This window comes from Ceratotherium simum, chromosome 18 (genome assembly GCF_057802395.1).
Source record: "Ceratotherium simum simum isolate JZ-2026a chromosome 18, ASM5780239v1, whole genome shotgun sequence".
NCBI lineage: Eukaryota > Metazoa > Chordata > Mammalia > Perissodactyla > Rhinocerotidae > Ceratotherium > Ceratotherium simum.
In genome coordinates, this window is record NC_141917.1 from 7,775,941 (window position 1) to 7,803,165 (window position 27,225).

Consider the following 27,225-nt stretch of genomic DNA (forward strand, 5'->3'; position numbering starts at 1 on the left):
TTATCAGAATGAGATCTGCAAACCTGGAGACAAGATCAGAAAGCCTGGGATAACTGTAGCTCCTGTAGCCTGAGCTAATGTCCTCCCTATAGTGTGGGAGGGGAGAGCAATGGGAAGGTAGGCAAAGAGCAGCAGCCCAGGCATGAGATCATTCAAAACAAACTTGGGCAAGCAAGTTTCCAGAATGCTGTACTGTTTAAAAAACCATAGATATTGATTATAATTTCATCTCAGATCTATAATTTATTAAGTTGGTCTGTTTTGATTTCATTTAGATTCTGTTCAAACATATTATTTGTAATAAAAATCCTCACATATTTATTCCTGTGGGCATGTTTTAAATAATGGTAAAACAAGTTGCTCATTGCCGTGGACTAAATGCGTGTGTCCTTCCAAAGTTCATGTTGAAGCCTTAGTCTTCAAAGCAATGCTATTTGGAAGTGGGGCCTGTGGGAGGCAATTAGGTCATGAGGGTGGAGCCCTCATGAATGGGATTAGTGCCCTTATAAGAAGAGACATGAGAGAGATGATCTCTGTCTCTACTATGTGAGGACACAGCAAGAAGACAGCCATCTAGAAACCAGGAAGAGGGCTCTCACCAGGAAACAAATTGGCTGGCTCCTTGATCTTGGACTTCCAGCCTCCAGAACTGTGAGAAATAGATTTGTATTGTTTGAGTCACCCAGTCTATGGTATTTTGTTACAGCAGCCAGAACTGACTGAGACACTTGTCAAAATTGAAGTGAAGGAGAGTGCCATTAGAAATCATCAGAAGCGCACAGTGGAAGCAAACGTCACCATCTTATGGCCTTGGTGGTGGAATAGGTCAGAATTCTCAGGTTGAAGCCTCAGGCTCTTCTGCACTGACCCATCTAGGCCTGCTCAGGATCAGCCCCATCTCCCCTTTGCCATCCCCCCTCCAGGCACTGGTGAGGAACCCAACTGTCTCTTAGAATTCTAAGATGACCCTAATCTCTGTGGCATCACCAGAACTCTGGGCTTCCCAAGTCCAGTTCATTCACTCCTCTTCCTGCCACATGCCGGGCACCCTGGGGGGCATTAAGGATAAAAATAGCAGAAAAGAAACACAGTTCCTTCCCATACTCTAGTGAACAAGACAGACACTCGATGGTAATTCTATGTCTTCTCTTAAAACAAACAACAAACAAAAATCCCTTCCTCGACTTCCCATCCCCTCACGCTAATGCATCCCTCCTCTACCCGCTTGCTTCAGTGAATAGCTTTTGGAAGCGTTGCTCAGCCTTGCTTAGTTTCCACCTAACATCTCCATACTCACTCCCTGTCCTCCCCACTCCTCCCTCAGACGGGCCTTTAGAGGCACCAGTGGCTTCCATTTGCCAATCTATTGGTCACATCTCTGTCCCTACCTTACCTGACCACACAGCGACACTGCCCACAGCTGACCACCCCCACATCTGGCACCTTCACCATTCCCTCCTCACGCATGGCCAGTTCTTCCTCCCCAGTCAGTTCTCAGCTTAAACGTCATCTCTGGCCGACCCTCACTAGCCAACAGGAACAGCCGACTCTCGCTACCCCATCGCTCTACTCACATCCACCACACAAGCTTGTCATCACCTCTCTCATGTTTTCCTTAGTGGTTGATCCATTATCTGAAGCTCCAGGAGAGCAGGACTCTGCCAGTCTGTTCACCATCTTACTCATCAGTGCTCAGATGAACCACAAAATGGTAAAAGTTCAATAAATCTTAATGACTTCATGAATAAAATCAACCAACTGATATATAATTAACAACAACAGCAATGGAAATCGTATTCTGTGAGAAAGTGTCAATTATGCAGAGCACTGGACAGAGGATGTGGGGATGGGGGCAGAATCCACAGTGAGGAAGCTGTATACGGGAGGACCTGAAGGCAAGAAAAAGCTGGGCAAGTGTGCTGAACTGAAACAGGGCCACTGAGGCTAGCCTCAGGCACCCCATGCTATCCATGTCATAAACTGAGACAGAACATGCCTTCAACATGCAAGTTACTTTGGAAACTGAACAGCTCTATTTGTCATTGATAATGTGAAAAGCGTTGTTACCTATGTTTTCTGTAAAATATTTTGTTATTTCTGCCCCCAAACATATTCTTCTGAATGCTTCTATGTACCATCCTACAACAGGAATATCTTGCTGTGAGCACTGCTCTTGAACCAATCAGAAATCACTATGCAACCCCAGGATAATACTTCAACAGCAACATCCTCCAAGAAATTCCACTGTCTTAAATTATCCAAATTAAAATGGCCTTTCCAAGAAGAGACTTATTTTATGAGTAGTTAAGGAACAAGAGTTACGAAATCAGGCATTGTCCTTCCAATTAAAATTATGTAAAAAATTATGTAATTATGTAAAATTAATGAAGTAAAAAAGAGTGTGAAATTAAGATTTACACTAAGAAGCACAGAGGATGATGAAGATAAGGGAGCGTCATCGGTTTTGTTTCTTGTAAGAAAAGAAGACAGACCCAAAGCTTGACAGTGAAATCACATGTTTAGAACTTAAAACACAAAATCAGAAGATGGTAGAATGCTCTTTAGGGAGGGGCGAGCTCCTACCTGTGGCCAAATAGATGATGTGGACGAGCACGTCCCTGCCCTGTACCACGTCGACGGCCACGTGGGAAAAGCGGCTGTTGTCCTCCATGAAGGAGGGCACTGCAGTCACCGGCTGCACCACCTCATGCATCAGAATGAACTTCTGAGCATCCTGCAGGTTCCTTTCCGTCAGGTTCACGTACAGACCTTGGTCCACTGTGCCACACTGCAAGGGAAGACAGGCCATTACTGGAACCAGCCACCTGGACACGCACAACAGATCCTGGCCACCCCAAATGGAGGCTGACTTGGAAACTGAATACCTGAAATGTGCAAACATGCAGTTTCTCCATTTTCCCCAACGTCCCCCTCCTAAGTGTCTCTCTCATTTTAGATGTGGACTCATCATACTTGAGGAGTCTCGCAACTCCATCATAAAGTGAATGATCAGAAGTTAAAAGTAGAGCAGAAGAGTCATTGCTAGCTTTAATTTGAACAGCATATGCATAAAAACTCCTCATCACCTGCTGAGTCACTTGGGAGCTGTCTGGCTAAATGCACACTATTATATCTATCTGATAAGTCGGGTACCCAGATTGAAAATGCAGCAATCACATACAGTGTATAGATTTATTAGTTTTCCTATTGGAACAGTGGGTCTATAAGCAAGGTACAGATTCCACGGAGATAGAACTAGGCCATCAATTTAATCTGTAATTTATTTAATATTATTCTAGTATCATTCTCACGGCCACAAAAACACCACGCTGACCTTTGCTCCTATTCCAAGCTGGAAGAAACAAAAATTTTGTTTAAAGTCTAGCAATCTGAGAAATAACATGGCAAATTTGCAAGAAGAGAGAGGGATAAGGAGATAAAGGAAGTGAGAAAGGGAAGGAGATGGGGAGAGAGAAGAGTGTGAAGGAAGAAAGTAGGAGGAAGGAAGAAGGAGGAAACAGATTTTCAGATAGAGGAAATACTATGAGACGAATCTGGGACATTCAGGGAAAAACGCAGACCTGGAAATTGCTGAGAATTAATTCAGAGCTGTGTTGTGGAGAGGCTGGCAGGTGTTATGTAGGATGGTTTGGGGCAAAAATAAGGTAAAAAGAGGACAGAAAGCAAAGCTTTCCTGGAGCAGAGCACAGAAGCAGAAAGTTACCACCAGCCTTTCTCATTTCTTTCATAAACCTGAAATCCTGGTACCATTGATGGCTGATCCTCAGCAGAATTTCATACAAGTAGGTTTGATGGAAATGAATTTCCCTGTCCATACCATCTGAAACTACCATTTATAACATGTCATTTCTAATACTTGGTATTATAACAGGTTAGAAGTGCAAAAGTGTAAGATGGAAATGGCTTTTTTAAAGTAGACGATATTTTTGTAGCACTTGATAAAATGCCCCACACGCCGTAAAATGATAGGCTGATTGTAGAATGAGAGAACCTTGGAGTGAAATGGATTTCGTTTCTGGTCCAGTGCTTAGCTTAATGCTACATCCTTGCAGGGGCACCCATGTGCCACGTGATGGGACCACACGAGGTCAGGTAAAGGGCTCCGCTCCATTGCTCGGGGGCCACACAGTCTCAGGTGAGCACTGCCTCTCAGCCTCTGTCTCTTGACCTATATAGTGGCTAGAAAAATACTTCTCTGCTCCCTTCACAGGGCTGTTGTGAGACCAACTGAGATAACCAGTGGGGAGCATTTGTAAATTAATTGAAAGTGCTTGTAAATGCCAAGGAACAAGACAGTGTGCCTGGCACAGAGAAGCCATTCAATCAATGGAAAATGGTGAAAGCGGTCCTCTTGTAGAGGACAGCAATTCTACAGTCCATTGAGCTGCAGGGGCCAAAGGGAAATGAATGAATAAATAAGGGAAGGAAGGAATCAATGGGTCAATATACAAGCAGTTGCTTCTGGGGCAGGGGGGCTGTGCTAGGAGATTTTACATAATTATCATATTTAACAGTAACACTTAGAGGACAGAGACATTGCCTGTTAACAAATGTGTTACAAAATGAAAGAGAGCTTTACCAGACCTGATCTGAAGTCTACCCAGGTGAGTTCTCATTCTGAGAGTGACTTTCAGTTTGATGATTTACTCTTCCTGAAATCACTGGCAGTACTTAAGGCACAGGTGGCAATTAGCTATCTGCCTGCTGGGTGAAGTTTTGCACACAGGTTTTGTTTTGCATGCACGGTGTTTTTTTAAAAAAATTGGCATCATAAAAATCTGGAGGCATAATACATAAAATTGTGGACCTCTTGCTGCTCTTGTGGAATCTGGAGATCTGGGAAACCAGTGAGCCCTCAGGGCTAAAGCTGTGTATCAGGACCACCAACTACCTCTCATAGATTTTACTCCTGGACCCAGTATCTTATTCAAGTCATTGACCTGAATTGCCACTGTGATACTGTGATTTGTAATAAGAAATATATATTTGGTCTCCATCCCATTTTTGGTACAGCACTCCTAAAACCATGGGAATTTCCTAAGTGATGAAAGCAATAAAGGTGTCTTATATTATGTCAATGAGGTGACTTTTGGACCACACCTAGGGATGGAAGCGGGTTGCCAGGAGACCCAATCATGTGATTAGAGGGTTGGAACTTTCAGTACCTCCCCCACCCCACATCCAGGGAGGGGAGAGGGGCTGAGATTGAGTTCCATCACCAACAGCCAACGATTTAATCAACTATGACTATGTAACGAAGCCTTTGAGTTGTAAAAACTCAAAAGGATGTGGTTCGGAGAGCTTCAGAGTTGGTGATCACATGGAGATTTGGGGAGAGCGGCAAGCCTGGAGAGGGCATGGAAGCTCACACCTTTTCTCCATAGCTTGCCCTATGCATTTCTTCCATCTGGCTGTTCCTGAGTTATGTCCTTTTATAATAAACTGGTAATCTAGTAAGAAAAATGTTTCTCTGAGTTCTGAGCAAATTAATGGAACCTAAGGAGGGGGTCATTGGAACCTTCAATCTATAGCCAATTGGTAAGAAGCACAGGTGACAATGTGAGCTTGTGATTGGTGTCTTATGTGTGTGTGTGGGGGGGGGCAGTCTCATGGGACCGGTCCTTAACCTGTGGGATCTGTTGGTGTCTCCAGGTAGATAGTGTCGGAAGTGAGTTGAATTGTAGGACACCCAGCTGGCGTCAGATAATTGTGCGCCTAGGGAGGTGGGAAAAAATCCTACATATTGGAATTGTGGTGACAGAATCATTAGCCAAGAACTGGTTTTGAACTATACTCTACATCATCTTGGGGTTTTTTGCAGCCTGTAATGAATATCTCACCCAAGGATTCTTTTTCAAATATTTTGAAAGGTCTTTAAACTTATAGTATATATTTATTGGATCATAAGTAACCCACCTAGCTCTCTAACGGGCTGCAAATTCTCTAGCTGTGCCTTATACACTGGGCTCCTGCAGTGTCAGTGTGACACCCTGGGGACTGTATACAAGAGGAAAAAAATAACAATAGTAAAAATGCAGTCATCGTCCTCATGCAGCTTACAACCCACAAGGATTGTCTTGCTAACACTTCTGAAAGTAATAAGGTCAAAAATTTCACTAATTTTTTAATACAATGATGCCCACATTTTTGTTTATTTACTTGTTTCAAGGACAACAAATCTAACCTCATCCAAGCACACCGGGTGCTTGGTGTCAAGTCCATAATCACCTGGCCTCAAGCTGAAAGTGCCCAATTTTAATGTACCCTTCAGCCACTTGCTTTCTTGCTCCCTCCTGTCTTGCCACAAACACGCCTTGTGTATCAAAGGTCCTGATGATGTGGCCACATCCCTTCACTTGGTCCTCCAACAACAGCCTCCTCATCTGCTCAACCACTTTTGAGGGTCCATTTTCCATTTTGGCTCCATCATTTCTGATTGGTAGTAATCAAAACTGCACAGAAAATTCCGGAGTCTGTCCCACCACGGTTGTGCCATGGGGTCCAAATGATGTTTTCCATTAGTGACTGATGCTTTTTCTTCAAATTTTTTTATTATTATTATTATTTTTTTTTTTTTTGGTGAGGAACATTAGCCCTAAGCTAACATCTGTTGCCAATCCTCCTCTTTTTGCTGAGGAAGATTGGCCCTGCACTAACATCAGTGCCCATTTTCCTCTACTTTATATGTGGGACGCCTGCCACAGCATGGCTTGATAAGCAGTGCATAGGATCCAAACCTGTGAACCCCAGGCTGCTGACGTGGAGCGCGTGCACTTAACCACTACGCCACCGGGCCAGCCACTGACTGATGCTTTTTACAGCGAGGCCCAGGGTTTGGATAACTTTGGAGACTGCAGCTTCTAACACGACAGACTTTTACAGCACCTATGGTGGTTTCTAGACTGCAACTGATAAAAATAATAAATAGTTTTTGTTGTTTTGTTATTGTTTTAATTGAGATTTCTGTATTAAATTTTGAAGAATTATGCACTGTCCCTCCTAACCCATTCCTCTTTCTGAACCTGAATCACATTTCTGCTCCTCTAATTAATTAGTTGCTTCTAGTATATAAATCGTGCATAAAATTCCAAATGTCAGTAGGCAAACAGGAATAAAACAATCTAACCACTTCTCACTGTTGGTTATTGCAGACATAAGGCCCTTCCCACACAACTAGAGGAGTGGTCCATAGTTCAAAGCACATTCCTACTCCATGCCAGTCTAGATGGTCTCATGAATGTCAGTAAGGACACCTATCCTAGCATGGCTATCAAATACGGTAAACCAAAAGAAAATACTTGGTACATATTTGTACCAGCAGTTATACAAAGAATCACCATAACCTGCAACTTTAGTTCCCTGCAAATCTTGAATGCTACCCAAAGAAGACAAGCTCAGCTAAGCCAGCTTCCTGTCTGAAATGCATGCCACATTTCTGCATGCTTTATTTATTATACTGCATGGACCTCCCCCTATCTCATACACGTGAGTAAGCCCTTCAGTGTGACACTGGCATTATAAAACCAGATGCCGTGGCTTAGGAAATGAGGGGATTTGCTGTGTGCTACAAAAATATCCAGACAAAGGGACTAAAAGTTATCCACTGCCTGAAAGTGGTAAGGCATCACAGAGTTTATTAAGTCACTGTTCGTCATGAAGACTTTTGCAATAGAAACATCAAGACATTAAAAGTCACTCTAAGTATAGTGAGCATCTTTGTTAATTTTTTTTAAGCTTCAGGATTTCACAATGGACTTTCTTAAAGGGAATGATACAGTTCACCTTCAGGATTTTACAAAAGGCCTTCTTAAACAGTTACATTCCCCCAACATCTGGGGACATGGTTGGGATTTAGATGCAGAAACTCAACAAAAGGCCAAAGAGAGTCAGTGTCCAGTTAACAATTACATAAACCACGTATGTCATCAGGACAAGTGATCACTTCATGTTTGGTTCCCACTAAACTGTGTGCTCACCTGACTCATAATATGAATTGCTTTGTCCCGTACCAAACTTTCTTAGTAGCAAGGCTGGGATAATAAATGTAAATCTGATCACTTGGTTTCTTGACTTATAAAGGATATAATGTGGATAATGACGCCTACCTTATAGAGCTGCTGAGAGGAGAAAAGGAGACAGAGTATATAAAGCATTGACACAGCATGTAACACCCAGAAGCACCCAATAAATGGTCCCTAAGGGTCACTGTCATCAAATACATTGGACAGTAAACAATGCACATTAATCAATATTATCAAAATTTATTCCTAAAATATTCCTGTCCATTTGCATCCCCCCTTCCTCATTTTATTAATGAACATATGAGATAGAAGATGCTAAATAATTTGCCTAAATAAAGCAGTAAATGGTAAAGATGAGTGTAAATCAGCCATCTTATTCACAATCTCAAACTCTTTTAAAAATTAAAAACAACAACAACAAAAAACTGTCTCAGGAGTCCGCCCGGTGGCACAAGCAGTTAAGTGCTCGTGCTCCGCTGCGGCGGCCCGGGGTTCGCCAGTTTGGATCCCGGACGTGCACCGACACACCGCTTGGCAAGCCATGCTGTGGCGGTGTCCCATATAAAGTGGAGGAAGATGGGCACGGATGTTAGCCCAGGGCCAGTCTTTCTCAGCAAAAAAAAAAAAAGAGGAGGATTGGCAGATGTTAGCACAGGGTTGATCTCCTCACAAAAAAAAAAAAAACTCTCTCAAAACAATTAGAATTGAATGGTCCTGCCAAACTCTAAGTGTAAAACAATTGAAACTTTCCATGCTCCCAATTTTCTCAAAAGCCAAAGTTTTTATGTGTTCAGATGATAAACCAACTAGAATTTGGAGGTCCGGCTACAGGACCCAGTTCTACCACTGACTACTTATGGTAACCAATGGTCTTTTAGTCAGAAGAGATTGGGGCTTTGCATCTGAGGAGTGGGGTTGAGATCCCAGTTTTGCCACTAATCAGCCTGTGTCCTTGGCCTGATTACCTGCCATGAGACTCAAAGCCCTTCTCTGTAGAGAAGTCAGGACTAATCATAGCACTGTTGCCAGCATGCAACGTGATGTATGTGAAGCATTGAGCACAGTGCTTGGAACTTGGTGGTACTAAAAATTACACCCATGATGATGATGACGATGATGATCCCATGAAAATTCTTGCAGCAGAGAGGTCCTCCAGGGAAGCCTGCTATTATGGACTGAATGTTTGTCTCTCCAAAATTCCTGCGTTGAAGCTCTCACCCTCAGTGTGGCAATGTTTGGAGATGGAGCCTTGAAGGGAGTAATTAAGGTTACATGAGGTCATAAGGGTGGGACCCTGATCCCATAAGATTAGTGTCTCTCCCTGCTCACTGAGAAAAGGTCACATGAGGACAAAGCAAGAAGGCGGCCATCTACAAGCTAGGAAGAGAGCTCTCACCAGAAACCGAATTGGCCAGATCCTTGATCGTGGGCTTCCAGCCTCCAGAACTGTGACAAAATAAATTTCTGTTGCTCAAGCCCCCCAGTCTGCGGTATTTTGTTATGGCAGCCCAAGCAGACTAATACATCTGCTAACCAACCAAACATGAATAAACTGCTTAATCTTTTGGGTCTCAGCTTCTTCTGAACGTTGGGGGATGGGAGTCGATGGTGTACAGAGCCCCTTATAGCATGAACATTCTGTAATTTTGTAATTTATAAATAAACGACCTCCATCTGCTCTTCTTTCCCCCCAGATGCCCCATCACATCCCATTCACCTCAACAGGAAATCTCGCCACATTCGGCAATTAGAGCTCTAATTGTGTTTGTGCGTCTCCACTGCTCTGTGCCCCGGACCCCATTCACTAGAGCGTCATTAACGAATCAGAGCTTCTGGGGCACAGAGTCCACCATCATTAGTACTAATTAAAGCTTGCCATCCCAACCGGCTGCATTGTGCTGGCCTTTCTCAGTCCGGCACCAGGCGTCACAGCTGACAAAGGCCCCTTTTCAGTCCAGGCGCCTCAGCTGACAAAAGGCCTCGGTCTATTTACATGAGCCCAGCCCAGTGTGGGACTGTCCAGCAGGGGGCAGGGGAGCTCATAGCTGTGTTGTGTATGCACTGGGGGTTGAGATTGTCCCAGCAGTCTACACAAGGTTTCTGCATGCTTTCTGGGGGTTGACCAAATGAGTGCCCCTTTGCTCCCTGAAATTACCTGGAAGTTGGGATTGGGGTTGGGATACGGCAGCCAGGCGGAGCGTGAGTTCTCCTGGTACTTGAAGGGCCCGTTGAAGGCCTGAGAGATGGCGCTCAGGTTGAAGATGCACACGGCAGAGGCGGCAATGCTGTTCCTGGGGAGCCGAGGAAGAGAAAGGAGAAAGCAGGTGAGAGAGCCCAGCAGGGACCACTGTCTTCTCCACAGACCCTCAGACATCGTGCAGTGGAAGCACGTTCTAGAGGACCTCAGGATCAGTCTCCTAAACACCCCAAGAGGATGAGGCTGAAGCAGTGAATGGTGTTCCCCTGTGATGTCTTTGTGGAGGAACAAACACTTCAATATAGAAACAAGGACATTTAGCAGTTATGACACTTGTAATCCTGCCGGATGGGATTAATTCACTCAGCCACAACGGAAGTGAAATAGGATTGTGAAGAGCTGCATGTTACGCCTTGTAAATTCTGGAGGAAAAAGCCTTTCTCCTCCAGGGACGGAGCCTCTCTTCAGGCTAGCACGGCTCCCTTCCCACCCGTTTTTCCGGTTACTTTAGCTGGCAGGAGGCAACCTCCTTCTTTTTTTTTCAAATCCCCAGATATTTGTGTTTATTTGTAGTCCTTTAAAACATAATCAACTAAAAGCATTCTGAAAAAAGTGCCTGTCGAGAGCTTCATACATTTTTTTTAATTTAAGAAGCATTTTAAATTCAAAAGGTCAGAGAGAAAAATCTGACACAGCATGGACATAGGAAATCTTGAAGCCTAAATTTAGAACGCGAGCTCTGCAGAGGGAGTCGTAAATGAGGGGCTCTCAGAAGTGCAGTGCCCTTTTACTACGTGTGGAAACAGCAACATATTTTTTGGTTAAATAAATCTGTATTTTGAGCTCAGCTCTGGTTTTAAAATTCCATATTAATGCTCTTAGCCAATATTGTGTCCACTTATCAACTGTTTTTTCCGAGCCCAAGGAAAAGTCATAGAAACTCCAAAATGGAAATATCTACCTTACAGTTGGTTTAGTTGACAAACACAGAGCAGATGCTAGACACCATTCCAAAGGCTTTACAAATTCCAATTCACAACATCTTCATAAGGTAAGGGAAATTCACCCATAAGGAAAATGGGGTACAGTGAGGTCAAGACACCCGCCCAAGGTCGCCAGCTACTAAATGCGGGAGCTGGACTTGAACCAGGCAGCCTGGGTCCAAAGAGTAGGATTTTGAATTCTTTGTTTGAGGTCTGCATGAAGTGGACAGTATTAACAAACACCCCCATGGGAAGGTAAGAGCCTTGAGGGCAGGGTGTACGTGTCTTCTGGAAGCTCTAGCACAGAGATGACAGTCTGGCGGGAAGCATGCATACTGCCACTGAGGGCAGATGATGTGATAGGGGCTAAACATGACTTACTCATAGTGCTGTGTTTACTCTTTTTTTCACTGCCCTTGGAAAAGAATAACGTGAGAAGCCAAAAAGTGCAAAGAAAAATTAGCATTTGAACATGCAACTGCTTTAGTAAGAACAAGAAAACAAGTACATTAGAGCAGGAATGACCAGACCCACAGGCGGGTTTCTCTCCCCAGGACCAGGTGAGGCATGCCTGGGCTGGCGCAGCGACGGTTGAGGTGGGAGTGTTAATAATAATGGTATCTCCCTGAACCCTCTGCTGAGCACTTGATGGGGATCATCTTATTCTCACAGGGAACGTAGAGACCCTGAGACAGCCTGATTTCACAGACGAGCAGAGGCACAGGGAGGTTACTTCACCAGAGTCACAGGCAGAGGGGAAGTAAAGGATTTGCACCTGCTTTTCACGGAGCCCCCAAGTTCATGCCCTCGACCCCATTGCCATACTGCTTCCCAGTAAGGGAAGAAACTTATTCTCCTCCTGCTGGCATCCCATTTCCCTGTTCATTGCATTCACTCAGTCTGAATGGGGCTGGCCTGGGTTTCTGGCGTCAACCTGGAGAACCACTGGATGCCCCAGTGGTTGACAGTCTGAGCATCCCAGACAGACGCTGGGGTGAGCAGAGCATCACTGGTGCAGCACATGTGTGTGTACACACACACACACAAACACACACATACACACACACACACCCTCCTGTTCTCCCTCTGCCCTTTTATTGCTGTGATGTGAGAGGGGTGGGGAGGCCGGCATGGGTGACTCCACTGTGACCCTTCCTCCCCCTCTTCCTGGGATGAGCCTGTCTGCCAGAATCACAAATTCACCTCCTCCTCCCCATCCCTGCAGGCAGGTGAAGCAAGCCCTGGTCTATACTATGGTGACCTTGTAGATGAGTCTGCTTAAAGCTGAGATCAGAATTCAAAAGCCCATTTGGCTAACAGACCTTCAACCATATGTTCCAACCTGGCCTCAATCAAGGTAATCATGTGGCCTTCATTTAACGCTCCACTTTACTTTCTAACTTGTTCAGAGCCCTGGTGAGTAAAAGTAGAGGTAGGGCCTCCCCTTGGTGAACTCAGCAACAGGGGAACTTAAAGTTTGCTTCCTCAGTCTACTGGAAATCTCTGGTAGAAACGTAGAGAAGATCCTCCTAGCTCTTCATTTCCTAAGGAGGGAAAAGAAATCAAAACTCTCACCCTTTCCCACTCCACCCCCACAACTTTGCTCTCTGTGAGCCACCATTTTTAGATATCCAGAAAAAAAAGGCAAAACCTTGAGAGACTCCATGGCAGTGATATACTCTATCCTGCAGCCCAACTCATGCCCAAGGGGTTGAGAAAACCACAGTCCTAGCAACAGAAAGAGTTGGAACAGTGACTTTATTCCCATTTCCCAGTGCTGAGAGAACTTGATGAATGTACAGAGGCAAACCAAAACCGTGAGCAAAGGTACCAGGAAGCTGAGCCACCGTACTTTAGAGCCATCTAATTCTGAGACAGGAAATAACTGGCTACCTCTGATCTTCATTTTCTTTCAGTTTGGAGCAAGTCTTGTCAAGAATGTGGTCATCTGCTGAGAGTGTAAGATCAAGAGAGGGACACGAGACATGAGAGGGAGGAGAGGGGGGACATATTGTGGGATTAAAGATGGATGCATCAGAAATTCATTTCCAAGACCTAGTGCGAGTATGTCTCTGAGAGAAAAAGAGAACATCTGGCGATTCTCTCTCTGCCAGTATAGATGTTACACACTGGGTGATTTCCAACATGATGGGCATGTGCAACACTAAACAAATAGTCTGGAATAGTCTGAAACTTATTTTTGTGACTATCTAAATTGACCATTCACAATCTCAGAATGGCCCAGATATGGTACTTATATAACATTTTAAATCGTTCGTTTTTGCCCAGAGTCAAGGGAATGAACAGCTAAGTAAACCGAGCTCCTATTGTGTGTAAAATTGATGACAACTGAGCAACCGAACATTCATCTTGTGCAGCCTACACTATTTCTTAAACAAGGTTTTGGAAAGCAAATCAACTTCGGAAACTATGAATTGATTTTTCAAAAGAAACTTCTCAAGGAGGGAAACTAACCTCTGGGGTTGAAAACCAGATTTACAACAATAAAGATGGGCTTGGTGGGGTGGGGATGGGTGGGTAGCCATCCATTTTAGTCTTATTTTTCCAACTTCATGTCAGAAAGAAGACTCTTCATGGAGTAAACGTTATCGTCAAGCGACAGTCAACACTGAAGTTCAGCAGGAGAGAGCAGGAGAGAAAGAGTGACAGGAAAGTCAGATGCAGATAAAGCGGCTCTTTAAAAATTGCAATTCATGGGCAGGCTTATGATGCAGAAAAGATGAAAAGTAAGTTAAAAAGATTTAGGAAGCAGAGTAGACATCATAGAGAGACCGATTGTCCCGGTTTCTCCAGGACTGAGAGGTTTCCTGGGATACAGGGCTGTCGTTGATGCTAAAACTGGCACAATCCCAGACAAACCAGGCTGGTTGCTCATCCCACCCCATTTCTCAGCACTTTCAACTCATCCTCATTCAGATCTTTTACTCTGGACACAAATATTTGGCTTTTGTCCAAACTGTTAGGTGACTAGATTAGAGATTTCAAAGGTGACCCAAACCAGAACCCACCCTGCAGAATCATTGTCACCACTGCCAATGTTGAGGAGAGTGGAGCTCAGGGCCTCAGAGCCTCAAGGGACCTTGAATTCCTGGGGGTGGGGTGTGATCTTGTTGAGTCTTATCACAGCACACAGGCTAAGAATGGAAAATAAATGTGGGGTCAAGCTATACTCCACAGTGAAAGAAAGATCAGGAAACTTGTATGCTTACCCTAGTCCAAATATTGTCAATTCTGAAGCTAGGAATATCTCCCCACAAGAAAAAAAATTATAATTTTTTCAAAAATGTTTTAAAATTATAATCATCATTTTAGAAATGCAGGCCTAAGTTAGCCATCTTCTAGAAAAATGGCTTAAAATGTAGCTTTGGAAAAAGAAGAAAGTGCATTTCACATATTAGCAAGGGTTCAGGCAAGAATTACATTATCTTAAAGATCAGACTTTCCAGAAAACACCGCGTTCTGGAACACATGACTCGTGTATAGGAAAAAAGACATCTAATATGCACCAGTATTTCAGAAAGTGCCCAGAACACACTGGAAAGTCAGGCAGGGGACATTTATAGCAGAATAATGTGATACTACTGTGACAGCAGGATAGATCAAAACTTTTTTGATTAGTTTTCCTAATACCAGTTTTGGAAATCACATATCTTTGTGTAACATTTAATTCATATTCAAGAATATTTTTGGCTGTCAGCCCAGTAAAATAAGAACGATTTCCTTTAAAGAAACTTAAACCCAAAAGGTCAAAGAACAATAGACCCATTCAGAGTGAGTAGAAGAGCAGGGGAGGAATCACTTCCAGTTACGTACACGTTGGTGGTAAAGATGCCATAGATCAAGTCGAGCTCGGGCAGGAAGAAGGTGCTCTGCAGCTCGTTGTAGTAAAAGGGGACCTCGCCGGGGCGGGAGCAGTTCAGACGGGCCTTCATGAACGTGGTCCACGTGTCCTCCAGCAGGAACCGCCCCCCAATGTCATTCTTGCAGACCCGGGCAGCTCGGGAGAACACGGTTTTCCCACAGTCATGCTCCACGGCATTTTCTCGGAAAAAGAAGTAGGTGAAGTTCCCGATGTCGTAAGCTGACACGAAGTTTGGTTCTGGAAACAACAGGAAGAAAGAAAAGTCTCAACATCCACATGATATTCCTTTGTGTTTTGCCTGCTCAGTATTTTTTCCAAGGAGACAGGGTTTTGTGCAGACAAGACCTGGTTCTTTTAGGACCAATGGGAGGCCCTCTGAGCAGCTTACGATCTAGGCTCTTAGGCAGACCTCAGTACACAATTTCTAAATGCCAGGAAATTGCCAGGGTGATTCCACACATAAGCATCCTGTGTTAATAACGCAGCACTCAAGTTACAACATTAATACCATCAAAAATGGGGAGCAAAACTTGGCAATACACTTTAAAGCAATACATGTTACTTTATTTGTATATTCTTACATAACCTTCAGAAAGAGTGGGAGAGAATGAGATTAAAAACATGAAAAGTGATTCAGAATATAACAGTCTAGCATCATATTTGCGTAGAAGACAACAAAATTCTTTGATTTTACTTATATACACGAGTATGACTTTGATATAATTTATGTGCTTTTAGTAAGGACTTTAAAAAATGTTTTTCATTTGTGAAAACTGAAACTATAAGGTTAGTGTCCTGAATTAGCTTTGGCCACTCCAGTTACTATGGTGACCATATAATTGTGAGGATCAACCCTTATTTTCCTATTTCTGGGTTGCTGGGGAATCCATTTGGAGGAGGGAAGTGTATTGAGATGGAGTCATTGTCTTGCAGCTTTCTGGTCTCATGATTAGCTTAAAAATACGGATTTAGAAATGACAAATTTACGGCAAAGCCTTTACTTAATCACCAAGCTCATTAGGAGTTTAGGAATTTTATAGATTGTCAACTGAATTTTATATACAGCATTGAAAGTGTTATCTTCAGAACTTCCTGTTTGAGCCCACTGATGATAGAGATGATACCCTTTCAGACACAGAAAGAGATAATACCATTTCAGACACAGATATGCCTTAATATTTATCTTTAAGAACTCTAGGGGGTGGGGGGGGCACAAGAGGTGAGGGGATGCTTTTATATGGTGACTGACAAACAATAATGTACAACAAAAATTTCACAATAAAGAAAAAATATAATTTAACTGACATAATCAGATTTGATTCTTATTCTTTTCTCTATTGCTAAGAGCCTTCCATTCAAAGAGCAAGTGTCTGAATTTTATGGTGCAATTAGGATAACATGGCAATAACCTTTGGTGTTCAAAATTAATGGAAAGATAAATAAAACAACTATATCCACAAGGATACATTTCAGAGACAATTAGTTTTTTGGGGCAATTCAATTGGCCTTGTAGTTTGCTAGATCCAATCAGATTGGACCAATAGATATGTTATTGACAGGACAACTAAAAAAAAATGTATGTTTGGCTACAAGATGATTCATTAATGTTAAGAGTAAGACACTCAACAGGTTCACCTAAGATCTACAGTGTAGACATTGATTCAGAGGCTGACCTGGAGGTAGCATTGACTACTCTATTTTTCTGTCCAGAAAACTGTCGCCAGTTTTCAATCAACATATATACTCGATGTCACCACAAAATGTTTCAATTTAATTCAACTTTACATTCTAAAAATGTAATAAATATTCTAAGTTGTATACATAATGTGCTTTTCTCTTCGGTTCATGATATTTTTCTTAAGTCATTTAAGTACATCAAGTAATAGAGAATTTGATAAGAACTGATTTTAATTTATAAACTGTCATTCTGTTTGATCATTTGCTTTAACTTAAAAAGGGTATTAAAAAAAAAACAAACACCTGGATTGCATTAAAATGTAAGAGATGGAAGTTAGATATATTTACTGCTACAGTATGCTTTAATATCCTTGAGAGATATTCGCAAAAACAGGAGGTCACATCTCTGACTTGTGTTTTGGCAACATAAAGCAAAATATTAGGGGAACTTTTGAATCTGTGTTCACTATGCGTCTCCAAAAGAGAATTACTTGCTGAAGTAGACCCCAAAAGCAAAGACAAGGAACAAATACAAAACTATATTTGGTTTCCAAAGAAAATATTCTTTGGCACCCACCATAGCCCCAGAGTGCTGATGGGTGACTGTTAGGGTGTCTATTCCATGTTCCTTGTCCACAATTCCACTGAACAATCTCCCTTCAGATTCCTCAGGTAAGGAGAACATTTAATAATACCAAATAGATTGGCTCACAGCTCCCTCTTTTCACAGGGAACCTCCACCACCTCTTCAAACCATCCTGAACCAATTGTATGGTAGGGTGACAAAGCGCATTTTAGATAGAAATGCTCAAATACAGTTCTTCCTGCTGAGAAAACAAGGGAAGAATTTGTGCTTAGTGTGTCGTATGTGTTGTACTTTAATTCACCACACATTACAGGTCATTTCGGTGAGGGCGCTAAGCCACATTTGGAAGCACATCCTGCTGCCCTGTGGTGGTCCTTCAGGATCATGACGAGGCCCTGGCCGTGAGACCTGCTGTGAAATCAGGAAGCTCCACTTCTTGGAAAGCAGAGCCTTTTGAAACGTAGCCAGCATCCTGTTCCTTTTGCAAAGATAGTAAAAAAGCATGAATAATTGTTAAACAGACAGCCAAATATCTCTTGCATTTATAGATATAAATCTGGAGGTAGGGGATGTTTGAATTTCACCAGGCAGGATATTAAGATGCATATTGTTTTCCTTCCATTATGTAAGTTCTGTCTCTTGTTAAAGTGTAATTCTCCACAAACTACTATGTGTCACTTCTGAGTGAAATGAACAAGTCATAAATCAGGCATTGTCTTCTTGTCTACAACAGATGTGAGTGTATGAAAGAGAGATCTGAGGGGTCTTTTCTTCATGATTATTATTAGAGCTACAAACAAATAGAATGTGTGCTGCTAAGTAGTTCAGAATAAAAGCAGACACGAGGATATGTCAGCTTATGTGTAAATATATGCACAGAGAAGCTGTTTTTTCTCATGTTTGTAAAACATATTGAGTTGTGGATTACAGAGTGTTCTACAAAATATGTCATGTTATAAGAATTATGTTTCATAATATAAGAACTTTTATTTTACATTTTTAGTTACATAATAGTGACCATGCAGATGGGAATACTGAGAAGAGATCCACAATATAAATGAACATGAGTCATGAGAACAAAAGCATCAAAAATTTTGAGAAGATTTTGACCATGTAAAGTCAAAATGCTGAACATCCAGATGGATCTTTCCATTCTATATTCTTTCTATGTCAGTGCCTACTGCATTGGTCTTGAGGTGCACCATGCTCAAACAGTTCAAATGGTGACTGACCAGATCACTGACAGGCTCTTGATATAGAAATATGTGTCTAAATTGATGAGAATGGTTATTAGAGACAGAATGGAATTCCAATTTTCCAACTCTACAAAAATCTTACTAGAATCAAAATATCCCATAAACTCTTTTGCAATCAAAGGCCAATTTACAATATACTTGCCAAAGGCAGGCTGGACAATGACTGGGCATGGAGCCTGAGTGTGTTGCGGCTCCACCCATCCCAGCTTGAAACCCTGGGCTGGACCGCTGACATCTGCAATGCTCCTTCATCCTCTATGACAATTCAGGGCACAAAAGACCTACTTTGCTGTAAGGACGAAAGAATAGTACGTAGTAAGATGCCAACAAATGGTGGCTGTGATTATTATTTTATGATTTACTTTTGATTTCCCTTTTAATAATTTATATTTAGTAGAGCTTCACATAATGATAATGAACAATCCAAGATGCATATATTAAGCTGAAAGGTGATCAGAATTTGAGGAACATAAATACAGCCATGCTGAGTTTTTAAAATAGCAAGCTTTCCCTCAAAAAGAAAAGGTGTTAATGGAAACAATCTTTAGACGTGACACACAGCAAGCCAGAGGTTCTGTTCCCTAACTTGTTGGAGTCAGTCACTATCAAAACCATTTCCTAGATATCAGACCCTCTCTTCTTGTACACATGGTTTCCCTTGTCACAGCGACATGAAAATGTGCTGTGGAGGCTTCCAAAGTAAATCTAGTTTCATCTAGGTATTTATTAAGAGTGGATAATTAAACTAAAATTAAATTTAATTAAGTAAAGTGTAGTTTAAAAGCCATTGACATATCAAAGTTCTTTCCTAAGATTTCTGGTAAAAGAGAGAGAGAGAGATAAACAGGTGATAGATGGATGGATATACACATCTGTGTGTGTATGTCCCATAGGTACATATAGGATTCAGGTGTATGTATATGTGGCTCAATACTTCCACCTACTGGCTGTATCAACTTAGTCAAGTTATTTAACAGCATACGTTCTCAGTTTCCTGTTTTAGAAAGGTGGTAACAATACCCATAGGCAGTATCATTGTGAGAATCGAAGGTAGGGCATGCCAAGTGCCTAGGGCTTGGTTGCTAATCATCAAAATACAGATCACTATTTAAATATTTAAATGAATATATATTAATAATAAATATAGACATAAATATACAAATATAAACACACATTGGTAAACATCATCATCATAACATCATCAGTATTTACCTACCAAGCTAATTCATGAATATTGCATTGTGTATATAAAATTAGAGTCTATGTTCCTTTCAGCGGATCTGGAACCAAACATGATGGAGGGGCTGTGCCATCCACGGAGTCTTGAATGCCAGCCAGAGCCATCCTCTGTGTGTGATTCAGGGACTCACTGACCACAGACTGTGGGGACTGTCCTGGGCACTGGGCATTCCGTGGTAAACTGACAGACACAGCCCATGCCCTCGAGGACAGTGTGAGGAGACAAACAAGACACAGAGTGACAACTAATCATAATGATGACGAGGACAGTGAGGGCCAAGTGCAGTGAGGTGAACTTGACAATCAGAAAGAAAGGAGGGGATCAGGGGCAGGCAGATGTGAGGTTGGGAAGGGGCCACCAGGCCAAGAGCAGGAGAGAAGGTAGCCTGGGAGAAGATCCTAAGGGTGGCCAGGAATGGAATGAAGCTAGGGTCAGCGCAGAAGGGACCAATGGGACAAGAGGTAGAAGGCCAGGCCAGGCCAGTCACCCATAGTGAGGAGTTTGGATTTCAACAGCCACTGGAGACACACTGAAGAGTTTTATTTTTTTAATTTTTTTGTGAGGAAGACAAACCCTGTGCTAACATCTGCCCATCGTCCTCTTTTTTTGCTGAGGAATACTGGCCCTGGGCTAACATCCGTGCCCATCTTCCTCCACTTTATATGGGACGCCGCCACAGCATGACTTGCCAAGCAGTGCGTTGGTGCACGCCCGGGATCCGAACCGGCGAACCCGGGGCCGCCGCAGCGGAGCGTGCGCACTTAACTGCTTGCGCCACTGGGCAGGCCCCTGAAGAGTTTTAAAGAAAAGGTGATGATCCAAACTCCTGTGTGTGTGGTGGCAGCGGTGGTCAGGTAAATGTGGGGGTGGGAGTGGGGGGGTAGCCCCAACTGTGTCTTCAGTGTTCATTGGCACAGTGATGTGAGTCTGGGGTCCCAGGTCTTTCTCTCACTGAGCACCTGGCAGAAAAAAGCCATTGCTAAAACACTCACAGTAGGACCTGAAACATGGTTCCAGCAACCTCAATTCCTTCCTTCCTTCTTCTAGAGGAATATGTCCTGTTGAAAATGCATGCTTTACATGGATTTGCTGATTCAAGTAGGAGTGACTTGTACCACGTGGACATGTGCTGTCTCCCTAAATGAGAATTGCCACCTCCACATTAGCTTGTGCCCTGCAAGCCCCAAACTCTCACCTAGACTTCTCCACCCCTTTCTGTATATAGGAGCTTCGTTAACTGTTCTAGCTAACAGTTCTAACTAAATGTTTGAGCTCAAAGTGACAAACACATCGTTGTCTCTTCTTTCTCTCTCCATTCCAAGCACAAAGCCTACAGCAGCCTTTCCAACCTACTTCGAAGATTCTCCCAAATCACACATCCCCCAGCTCAATAAGCTATAAGGAATTTCATGACCAGGTATTTCTGAACATTTTCGAAACAGAAAATTTCTGTTTACCATGTTCATTTTTTCCTGGTTACATTTTAAATGTATAGGTTCATTTCTTTTAAGAATTAATAATTTAACCTGAAGAATCATAAATCAATGCTTAGGAGTTTTTTAATTGGCATGTTAACTTGAATTCAAAGATCCCAGAAGCATTTTAATGCCTAAAAAATATTTTTAAAAACTAAGAGGAAAACATGTAAGATTTAATTGAAAGCAGATACAGGGCTATACCATTACGTAGTTAGAATAAATAAACCTGAATGATGGCTGGGTCTTTGTCTCTTGAGCTGAGCTCAGTTAGGTTAAAAACAAAGATGAGAACACTGTAGAGAGTGAACTATCTAGTATGTAGCAGTGAATGAAAAAACATGAGAGGCCATCGAAGGAGGGAAAGCACAAAGTCTAATAGAATAATATGGAGACAAATTTACTGAAACACATGGAACTGAGTATCTGATAAACAGGATGACAATATGATTTATGATCCAAACTGGAACACTTTTGAGAAGGAAAGGGAGCAATGTTCATAATCATGCCAGGGTGTCAGGAGTGATCCACGACTGTCACAAGGAAACTGCTTATGACCTCTAGACAGTGAACACTGAACCATTTTCCTGAGTGGTTATATGAGTAAATTTCTACATAATATATTGTACTCTCTATAATGGGGCAGATCTTCTGTGTGCGTGTGTGTGTGTGTGTGTGTGTGTGTGTGTTTATGCAGGTCTCCACATGACTTAATGTATATAGTTGGTGCCTTTGACCTCATAATATCTTGATGGAGGAAGGAAGGGCTCATTCATCCATTCTCTTTTGAAATGTTCAAATTGAAAGTCCAAATGACCCACTGGCAAGGATAGAGCCTTCATGACAACCCTGAAGGGATTCTGTGGCTCCCCAACTTTCAGGCACTCAGCGCTCAATTACCAGGACAGAATATGACACTATTTTCCAAGAGCACCACACCAATTGATTCCTTCCTGTCACCAAACATTTTTGCCCATAAAGCGTTGGTTAAATTATTCCACAGGCTCTTCTACTTGGGTTTAATAATCCCAGTTCATTCCATCTCCTTTTGCAAGCCTTTACCAATCAAGAAAACACTCTCACCCTTTTCCAAAGTCCCCATATCCCGCTTCCATGGCAGCTTTGTGCATAAAAACATGGACGTCAAGGGAGATGGAGGCAGGTTGTGAGGTTGGTGTTTCCTAAGATGTTAATTAAACAAATGGCAGGCCAGGAGCACGTGCAGGGGAAAGGATGTAAGCTCTGGAGTGGGATCTGTTTTCATATCCTAGCTCAGATACACATTATCCGTGTGGCCCTGGTTCAGGTGGTTAATCCCTCTGACCTCAGCTTGCCTATCCACAGGACGAGGACAATGCCATCTCCCTCGGAAGGTTGTGCAGAGGATTACAGATGAGTGTGTACGGAGTGTCCTACCTACCTGGCACGTTATAAAAAACAATTGTGACTCTGTCTTGCACCTGGAGTAGTAACTGGGGGTAACAGAGACTCCAATAGGTACACAGACAGGCAGATGGTACTCAGGGTGGCCATTATTTAAAATAATTTCTGACCCTATGAAGATAATCAGATTTGGTTTGCAACACAATTTCCAAAACATATTCATCTCACACAAGATAGACAATCTGCCCAGTGCCCTCTGATAGGCTTGATCAAGCCTGAAAAGTAGAGAAGTGCAGCTCATCGTCCTATGCCACAGGCTCTAAGTCCAGGTCTCACCACCGTAGCAAGTTGAAACTTCATGAATTAGATGTCAGGCTTCAGCCCCGCAGCTGCGGTACTGAAGAGAGCCCACTGCTCACAATGGCACCCCTTTGTAAGCATCTTCCCAGATGCTTGTTTGGTAACATACAAAACTAGGCTGCTGACTATGCAATCTGGACTTTTGTTCTGGTTTTACCGAGCTTCTTTTCCTTGACAAATACTTTAGTTTCCCCACACAAATACACTCCATTCCCAGACCCTGTTTGTCTTCATTTTGCTTGTTCTGTGAACTCTGCTTCCCTTTATGAATGTCCTGCCTTAGCAAATGTCATCCCTCCAGGGAGCATCTAGTGCAGACGATTCACACCTTCAGGGACTACGCTGTGTAGACTCTGCCAAAACGGCTCCCACCATCCCCAGGACGGAGCCCAGTAGAGTCACCCCAGCCTGGCCGTGCCTGGATCCCCAAGAGGCAGCATCTGCTTCCAGCGAGAAGCAGCAAGCTCCACAAAGCACCTGTCTTCAGGAGAAGCAGAAACAGTTCCTCCTTGAGTTAAGCACAGAGGGATTTTCTCCCTCCAAGTAAATTATGTGTAATCATTAGGAGGTTAATCATTGTATTTTAAAGACCGCAAAGAGTACATTTATTGCTTGTATAATATCATTAAAGTGTTTCAAACAGGAGAATTTGAGATTGTTACAAAAAGAGTTTTCTTAACTAGAAACATGAGAGCTCACAAAAAAAATGATACTGTTAAAATGAGAATGCTTGTGGATTTCAAGTGCGTTTGCCTCCACGTGAGGTCATGGCTGGAATCTGAGAGAATGGAGCAAGCTGTGGAGTTCATCAGGATGACCCAGCAGACAGGCAAACGTTTTCTCCAGAGAAGGAAAACACGCAGCTCGCTGAATGTTAATGAGATCACCTCCACGTAGATGTCCATGCCGTTGTTAAGGCTCGCTTACGAATTAGCTTTTTCCACGTGCCTACTGAGGTTTTGTTCTATGTGTCAGCATACAGTTCCCTCAGGACCCACAAACTCAATTTGCACCACATTAATTTGGAAATGTCATTTTTCTGCTTTTCATGGGTTTACTGTTTTCCCAATTTGATTATTGGTTTCTTGAAGGCGTTTTACAGCTTCTCTATTTTAAGCATCGACAATTAAACATTTATTATCCTGCCTTACAGTAACCATTTAATAAGAGTTATTAACATGTATTTTAATACATTAGAGCTGTTAAGATATTTCTCTAAACACATAAATTTGTTTTAAGAGTGACTTTGGCACAGGGGAAAAATCTGATTTTGAGACACATATTCATTACCAAACACACCACTCAACATTTCAGATTCCTCCAGAATATTATCCAATTGATCACAGTGCCCTTGATAATTGAGTGAATAAATAATAGTTGAAAATGGGGGTCTGAATGAGACAGCAAAAGGAAGATTTTTTTTTAGATGTTTGGAACTGAATCAGTTTCAAATGTACAAATCAATTTTTTTTAAATTCTGGGTTACACCTACTATGACATGGTCCCTTTAACAACATGGTTCATATTTCTGTGATTTATGAAATGTGCTTATCTCTTACTCATTCAATAAATATGGATGGAATCTCAACTGTGTTTCAGGCACTATGTGAGGTACTGAGCACACAAAGATTGCTCACACATAATCCCTGCCCTCAAGCAATTCACACACTCGTGGGGAAAACAAAGTAAACTACTTATCTATTAACTCATTTATTCAAAAAACATGTATTGGGTGCTCACTACGAGCCCAGCACTGTTGAAAGCACGTGGGACACATCAGCGAACAAAACACATAAGCCTGGCTATTGGGGAACTTTCTTTCTAGTGGAGGAAAGGAGACAAGTCCTAGAAGAGCATAACAGCTAAGGACAAAAACTGAACGTGGTAGGAGGGTCAAGAGGACTAGGTGGGGGAGGACATAATTTCAAATAAGGGGGTCAGAGTGAGGTCCCACTGAGAAGCGGCATTTGAGCCAAGAACGGAAGGAGCTAAACCAGTTGGCCAGGTGGATTACCTAGGGCTAAGAGTTTTCCAGATAGAACAAGGGCCAGCAAACTACAGCCCGAAGGCCAAATCCTTCCCATTGGCTGTAAATAAAGGTTTATGAGCACACAGCCACACACGTTCATGTAAGCACTGGCGATGGCTGCTTTCACACTACCATGGCAGAATTGAAAAGCCGTGATGGAGACCACATGGACTGCAGAGCCTAAAATATTTATTCTCTGACCCTTTACAGAAAAAATCTGCTGATCTCTGGGAGAGAGGGAAGAGCCAGTGGCCCCGCGCAGCATGCAGAGGCTAAGGCAGAGGGAGCAAGTGTGTTGCTAGAAGGAGTGAGGACTCGGAGGTAGTGGGAGACTGGTGGGTGGCGCTTTGGCTTTCTCTGCCGGTGAAATGGAGACCCTGGTGGGTTTTGAGCAGGAGAAGGACCAAGAGCTTCAGTACAGTGGGCGTAAGCACAATCATGCACAATGCCAAGAAGGGATAAAAGAGTCCCCACAGTCCTCAGTTCCTCCAACTGAGTCTGGGGGAAATGGAAACTTCAACCAAAGGAAAGAGGAGTCAGAATTAGGCAGGAGGCAAACATCAGCCAAACAGCATGTGCAAAGAAACATGAGGAGGAAGGCACGATGCGCGCAGGGAACTGCACACTTCTTAAAGGCCGCCAGGAGTGCACATGGGGAAAGCCGCAGGAGTCAGGGCTGAAAAAGCAGGCGGAGCCAGATCACATGGCCTGGGAAGAGAAAGCAGGTAACCCAGGAAGGCGTCCACAGCCATGCCAGCCCTGCTCTCCCTCCCTCTCCATGCCAGCCCTTGCTCACAGCTGATGGCATGTCCCACTGCCTGGGTCTTGTTGCATAGGTGCAGCAGTGCAGGTAGGACACCCATCTGTTGGTGTACATCTGGTAGTGATGGTGTAATAAGAAATTGTACCTGGAACTCTGGTATGTGTTAGATTCAAGGGACTACGCTTGCTCAAGGCAGGTTTTTAGAACCACATCAGGTATTTATGCTGGGTTTCTGAGAGGTGTGGTGGGAAGATTATAAGCTTGGTAGGTCCTTACTCAGGGGTCCCTGTGTCCTGGCAGGATGTCACCCTGGACAGGCCAATGCCATCATTTGCCTGAAGATGAGCCCTGAAGTGTTGGGGTCCTGCAAAGATGGGGTTGCCAAAGAGCCACAGCTTGCTGTGCTCTGTCTGTATGTCCTGAAGTCCTGAACAGCATCCTTTGTGCCTTTCTCTTAGCCTGGAGTGTCAGAGCACTCATTTCTGCCAGGCCTTCACTGCAGTCCTCTGAGGGAGTAATTCAGACAGAATGATCCATGAGAGAAGATCCACTTCGGAATGGTGCCCAGGAGAGAGGCGCTCCTTCCCCAGGAACAGGGGGCAGCGGAGGGATGCCCACTGGAGAGAGCAGCAGTTTAAGTGAATGGATTATCCACCTCAGAGCTCTGGAGAGCAGAAGGAGGAACAGGCACAAACCCGCTCTGCCTTGGGCAGAGAACTGACCATCACGCCATCTCTGCCTGATGACTTCTGATTCTCACTGGAAGCAAGAAGGCAATGCTGCCTGCGAAGACTGAGGATGAGATGGCTGAGACGGGGCGACTGAGGAGTGGGCAGAGCACGTACCGGCAGCACAGGAAAGAAGATTAAGATTGTCATGAGAAAATAAGATGCTGCAGTGTAAGATTTCAACATTTGAGCATTTTTAGGTTAGAGCACAGTTGTGGATTGAATTGTATCCCCGCAAAATATATGTTGAAGTCCAAACCCCCACTACCTGCAAATGTGACCTTATTTGGAAATAGGGGTTTTCACATCGTAGATATAATTAATTGAGATGAGGTCATACTGGAGTAAGGTAGGCCCCTAATGCAATATGACGTGTTCTCATATGAAGATGGCCATGCAAGGACATAGAGACACACAGGGAGGTGGCCACGTAAACACAGAGGCAAAGACTGGAGTGACGCTGCCACAAACCAAGGAATGCCTGGGGCTACCAGGGTGGGAAGGGGCAAGGAAGGGTCCTCCCCTAGAGCCTTCAGAGGGAGCATGGCTCTGCTGACACCTTGATTTTGGACTTCTGGCTTCCCAAAGTCTGAGATGATAAATTTCTGTTATTTTAAGCCACT

General features: G+C 43.2%; 1 protein-coding gene across 3 annotated transcripts in view; it reads right to left on the reverse strand.

Annotated features, from left to right (window-relative positions):
* SEMA5A (semaphorin 5A) overlaps positions 1 to 27,225 on the reverse strand; it is a 470,062-nt gene that overhangs the window by 129,965 nt on the left and 312,872 nt on the right. For all 3 annotated transcript variants that reach the window (XM_004440053.3, XM_087443115.1, XM_087443116.1), the window contains 3 exons: positions 15,057 to 15,342; positions 10,198 to 10,333; positions 2,584 to 2,788 (listed from right to left, as the gene is read on the reverse strand). In XM_004440053.3, coding sequence (XP_004440110.1) covers positions 2,584 to 2,788; positions 10,198 to 10,333; positions 15,057 to 15,342 — 627 coding nt within the window. The remainder of the gene's footprint in view (positions 1 to 2,583; positions 2,789 to 10,197; positions 10,334 to 15,056; positions 15,343 to 27,225) is intronic.